Raw genomic sequence first — 5,595 nt, 5'->3', positions numbered from 1 at the left:
CTCTCACCTCGGTCCACTCGGAGCTCCTCATCTGCGGGTCTGAGCGGCTCCTGTCCAAACAGAGGAGGTCATGGAGCGGTTCTGCATCGATCCACTGGAGGAGGAGCCTCACTTACTTTGGGGAGGGGGGGCCAGCCGTGGAAAGGCGCGTGCGGGGGCGCGTGGGGGGCCGGCGGGTCCCGGTCCGGGTGTTTGAGCATGAAGTCCCGCAGAGGATTCCCGCCCTTTTCCGGAGCTGCTGGGGGAGGCGTGACCCTGGGGAGATCTTCAACACGGGGGGAGGGGTTTGAGAAACCGGAACCAGAACTGACCGGAAGTTCAGACTGTCACTCACCCAGCTGTCCAGACTCCCAGCGACCCATCTGGGAGAAGATCTCCTCCATCTCCCGGAGAATGTGGCCGAATATCGGCGGCTCCTGGACCCTCATCCCGTCCGGACCCAGACTGAAACCGAACCTGAAGGCGCCATCGAAGGGGTCCAGCTGCCCCCCCGTGAAGCCCTCCTGGTGGAGACCATCATCTTCCTCCTCCTCGTCCTCCTCATCGCGGGTCATGGCGTCAAAGAACGGGTCTCTGATGAGGAACAGGAAGCGATAAGTCAAAGCCGGAGCCGTTTGGACCGGTACCGACGAGCTCACGCGCTGCGGGACCCCTGCGGTTCCTAATCCAGACTGTTACCTAACAGCCTCCAACCCGCAGACTCACCTTCGGCCGTGAAAATGACCCCCGAAGAACCCGCGAAACAGATCAAAGACACTCATCTACTTCCGAGTTGGGCTGAAAACCGAACCGGGACCGCAAATGGACCTTCACCAAAGGAAAACACTGCGCGCGAGGACTCCGTGGCGAGCGGATGTCAACAGTGCCGTAAAGCGTTCGGAAGTGTCGCAAAGACGGAGCCGTAACGAAGAACGTGTGACGCAGACGTAAACACGAATCCATCTGCGGCAGATCTGACAAAAACCAAACTTTATGAACGTCATAGTTATTGTGAGTCAAGATGAAAACGTTAATTTGGATTAAACGAGTTCTATGACTACGTAATAGGGCCGCAATAAAATAAGCAGATATGACAGAATAAAGCTGTACAATTAATGAATACATTTACGAAACATCAAAAATCTACTTGAATAAATACGTAAATTCATATTACAAGAAAACGTTACGCCATTTTGAAAATGAAATGTTTACAGCTTAAAGTTTCAGAGAATAAAAATCGACTTTTGTCTTTGTTATAGAGAATTCAGATGGATCTGCTTTACTGCTACGTAAATGTACTTTATTTTCATGAATTTACAACTTCAGTCTTAAATAATTCCCCTTTCCTCCTAAAATTCAGTTAAAATATAATTTTACTTAACTAAAATGTGCAGTTTTTCCTTATAAATGTACGACTTTCTTCTCATATGTTATGTATTTTTTCCACTTTATACTGGTCCTAATAGTATTTACCAATTATAAGCTAAAACACAATAATTTTTTTTTTCAGAAATTTTCTTATAATTTAATAAAGTTTTTAATGCACCAAAAATAAAAAATCTTAACATTGAAAAATGTTCAGAGAGCCTGAATAAATTCACTGAGTATATATCAAATAATCAATGTATCATTTTCCTTTAGGTCTGTTTTTGTCATGTTATTTTAACACAATTCAAACTTTATTCAAAGTAAATGTCTAGTTCTTCCAATAGTTTTTCAAAGCTGACCACAGACAAAATCTGCAGTTTGATCTGATTGAATGAAACGGATGTTTGGTTCTCATGATTCCTTCAGGTTCTTCCTGCCGTCTTTCCTCAGGACTGCAGACGTTTTCAGGTTAGAATGTTTCTGCTGGAACATCTTCCTGGGATACACGATCCATACGGGTCGATAAATGAATGGTTTTTTTTCCTGAGCTTGAAGAAAACAAAAATCCATCAGAATCGTGAGTTACAGCAGCGTATTGAGGAGTTAAAACAAACCTGAAGGTCCATCAGGAGTTATTTCACTAATAATGTTTTATGTTAAATTAAACTGAAGGAATCAGCTTTTCAAATGCGGCTAAAGTTAAATGAGTTCTGGAGGATTCTACTAAATTCACAAAGAAAAAAAAAGAGAAAAACATTCAAAAATGATGAAAACGTCTTTGTTTATTTACTTAATATTTATATATTTTTACAAAATAAAAAAAATATGAAAACAAAGCTAACAAGTCTGCAAGGATTTGAGAAGGAAAGAAAAAAGCCATCGACAAACAGGGACTACAGTACTTGTGTTCTTTTATGTACAAGACTATTTTTTTCTCCATTTAAATTGTTTTAAAACGCACAGTACAAAAAAAAAACAAAAAAAAGAAAAATCACTGACAAAAAGAAACAAAACCCAAAGTACAATTCTGTCCATCAGTACTCAACGCTGCAGGATTTCCTTACATCAGAAGACAGGAGGAGGAGGAGGAGGAGGAGGAAGGTGGCTCTGCAGAGACGGACCGGACCGGATCCGACTGGGACTCGGTAAAATGCATTCAGAATTCATGGAACAGTTACTGTACAAACGGATGATGGACCATCCTGTGCCCAAAGGAAAATGACAGCACAGTCTGTGACCACACCCCCATGTGTCCAAACATGCACACAGTCGCGTGACACGCCGTCCTCAGCCGTATACGTCTTTATATATAATAGATCTATATTTGGTAAAAAATAAACTTCACAACTCTACCAATTAAGAGAATTGTTTCTTCAAACTTAAAAAGACATAAAAGAAGGAAAGAAAGCATTCAACAGGAAATCATTTTTGGATATATTTGGGGGGGCACAGGTGGGGGTGGGAGGATGAAGGCAGCCTGCCCCCCCCACCTTCAGATTGGACTTCATTTCTCCCCTTAAGCCAGAAAACACGGAGATCCAAAGAGACCAGAACCGCTCCAGAAACGTTGGTTCTATTAGAAAACAGTTCTATGTTACAGACGGGGGGGCAGGGGGGGTCAGGACAACAACTAAATGTTTCACCTCCTATTTTCTAAGCCCCCCCATGACAACGTGGCGGTCTTCTCGTCCCCCCGACCACGCCGCTGCAGGAGACCCGGGAGGGGGCGGTTCTGCAGACGGAGCGTTGAATCCTGCGGTCCGGCCCACCTGTGGAAGGTGTCCCGCCCCCGGCTGTTAGTTGGCCCCCCAGCTGTAGCTGTTGTACGCGGACTTGTTGATCTGAGACTTCTGCTGGAGGGAGGCGTTCTGGCTGCGCTGGCCGCTGCCGCTCTGCAGGACGACACAGACCTCCGTCAGTCACCGCCCAGCCGGGACCGGTACCAGTAGAACCGGGACCAGATAAAAGAGCAGATTCTGCTGCTTTGTTTCAAACATGTCAGTCACTAGTGTTCCTTTCAGCTGAACAGTTCTAGCTAATCATTCTGGACCAATCATTTCCTTCAGCTCGGCTCACTAGAACCTGGAGGATTTTTTATCCTCTCAATTAAATTTGACCTCAAGTTTACACATTTAGTTACATTTGTTTAGAAATACATGAATAACCTATATATATGTTTAGATTATAATTTATCAGTGAAATTATGAGACTGAATTATCAGATTATGTTCTGTCTCTCCTGGAGGGTTTCCGTTTGGCCACTAGGTGGTGATAGCGCTACAATGTTACACCTTTTTCAGAAGAAGAAGAAAATTTGAGCAAAAAAACTGTTTTAGATCACAAATGGTTACTTTAAAAAATATTTCTTTAAAAGAGTTAAAATTCATGTCTGAGTTTATAAAGAAGTTAATTTAGTCAGAATGTATGTTTAGGTCGAGTGAGTGTTAGCATTAGCCGTCCTATGGGAAATCCCATTATACGTTAGCATCAAGCTAGCGGACTTTAGCTTTATGCGTTAGAACAATCTCTACTTTTATGGATCAATTATTGATCTATTAAGCTTGAATTGAGTTCATCAACCCAGTCCTAGTGGGTGGGCGGAGCTTAAGCCAAAAAGCTGAAGCGAGTTAGCTCTGAAAAAGGCCATTGCCATGGCAACGGGCAGTGAAATACTCATTCTTTAGGAAGAAGGCGTTCTCCTTCATCACACTTCAATATTTTTGGAATTTTTCCGGCAGAGACGTTCCCGGCCGGCTGGAGCGTCTACGTTACCTGGCCGTCCTGCTGCAGGTGGTGGTGCAGAATCTGGGAGTGGGGCTGTTGGTGGGGGGCCAGGATGTGCATAAAGGGGGCGGGGGCGTAGCCCGCGGCGGCTGGGGGGTTGATGGGCCCCCCGCTCCCCAGGGCTGAGGGCAGGCTGAAGGAAGCCGCCGGCGTTCCCGCGTGGAAACCCTGCTTCTCAAATGACTGGAGGACAGAGCACAGGCAGCACGGCGGGTTACGCTCCAGCCGCTTCCATCAGACGGTCAACAGTCACGCTCTGAACTTACCTGAGTCTTTGTGTAAACAGATCCTGAAATGTCAGGAACCCCCGTGTTGCTGGATGTCACAGAAACACCTGCAGGAACCAGAGAACAGAACATGAGCCGATCCCACCGGAGACTTCTGAGGGTCCTCAGCCAATCACAGCCGATCAGATGAAGTTTGTTTGAGAAAACTACAAAAACCTCTGGATCAGATTATTGACTGTATACGAAAACTGGACAGAGTGACTCCTCCCCCTGGCATTCCAAGCAGGAAGTGGCTCCAAGAATCCAAAACTCCATAGATTTCTATAGAGAGGAGCAGCTGTCCTTCAGTCATTCTATTGGTCAGAATAAACATTTCCAACATTTTCTTCATAATCCTTTTTTATTCAGGATATTTTTCTGTAGTTCAAGTTACAAATGGACCAATCAGAAGCCTCAATAAAAGCATGTGGTTTCATGATTCTCCTAGGCTTGCTGTCAGTGGAAGGGGTGTGGCCTGACATGCTCACTACTGATTGGACAGAGTGGTTGCCATGGAAATGTAGACTAAGACCAACACAGACTAACATCTGAGGACGTCTGGTTCCAACATGGCGACAGACTTATTGTGGAAAAATGGTGACTAAATTGACTTCATTTGGTTGGAGCCTGAGGTATGTTATTTGCTGTGGTGACATCACACTCACTGTCCAGTTCTCTGTATACAGTGTATGGATCTGACTGTAGTCATGTTTCCATTTATGAAATGAACAAGATAACAAAAGCAGTCCTTCGTGAGCTCCCAGTCTCCAGACATTAGACCACTGAGCTGCTTGATATATAAGCCTTATAAAAACAAAAACAAAATTTCTTTCACAAACCCTTAAAAGTGGATAGTTTCAGCAATTGTTTTAATTAAATCAATAATCATTTTTGGATTATTTTTTCATTCTAGAGCCTGTTCCCGAGACCATTCAAGTGTCTGTTCTATGCATCTGTTCCAGAGTGCTTTTCTAGAGTCTGTCCTAGAGACCGCCCTAGAATCTTTTCTAGAGTCTGTCCTAGAGACCGCCCTAGAATCTCTTCTAGAGTCTGTCCTAGAGACCGCCATAGAACCTGTTCTAGAGTCTGTCCTAGAGACCGCCCTAGAACCTGTTCTAGAGTCTGTCCTAGAGACCGCCCTAGAATCACTTCTAGAGTCTGTCCTAGAGACCGCCCTAGAATCTGTTCTAGAGTCTGTT

The 5,595-nt window shown here is 44.6% G+C and overlaps 2 protein-coding genes and 1 long non-coding RNA gene across 8 annotated transcripts in view; 1 reads left to right on the top strand and 2 right to left on the bottom strand.

The window, feature by feature from the left end:
* The window catches only part of hax1 (HCLS1 associated protein X-1), a 2,463-nt gene extending 1,545 nt beyond the window's left edge, over positions 1–918 (bottom strand). The window contains exons 1-4 of the mRNA XM_024298490.2: positions 706–918; positions 335–573; positions 117–265; positions 8–50 (exon numbers count right to left, since the gene is read on the bottom strand). Of these exons, the coding sequence (XP_024154258.1) occupies positions 8–50; positions 117–265; positions 335–573; positions 706–761 (487 nt within the window). The 5' untranslated portion in view covers positions 762–918. The remainder of the gene's footprint in view (positions 1–7; positions 51–116; positions 266–334; positions 574–705) is intronic.
* The window catches only part of LOC112162654, a 17,901-nt gene that overhangs the window by 8,453 nt on the left and 3,853 nt on the right, over positions 1–5,595 (top strand). The window lies entirely within an intron of this gene.
* ubap2l (ubiquitin associated protein 2-like) overlaps positions 2,112–5,595 on the bottom strand; it is a gene marked incomplete in the record, with an annotated part of 23,578 nt that continues 20,094 nt past the window's right edge. For all 3 annotated transcript variants that reach the window (XM_036214142.1, XM_036214143.1, XM_036214141.1), the window contains 3 exon segments: positions 2,112–3,239; positions 4,119–4,313; positions 4,397–4,464. In XM_036214142.1, coding sequence (XP_036070035.1) covers positions 3,144–3,239; positions 4,119–4,313; positions 4,397–4,464 — 359 coding nt within the window.

This window comes from Oryzias melastigma, linkage group LG11 (assembly GCF_002922805.2).
Source record: "Oryzias melastigma strain HK-1 linkage group LG11, ASM292280v2, whole genome shotgun sequence".
Lineage (NCBI taxonomy): Eukaryota > Metazoa > Chordata > Actinopteri > Beloniformes > Adrianichthyidae > Oryzias > Oryzias melastigma.
Note: the sequence above shows the minus strand (reverse complement) of the source record. Positions and strands in the feature narration are given on the sequence as shown.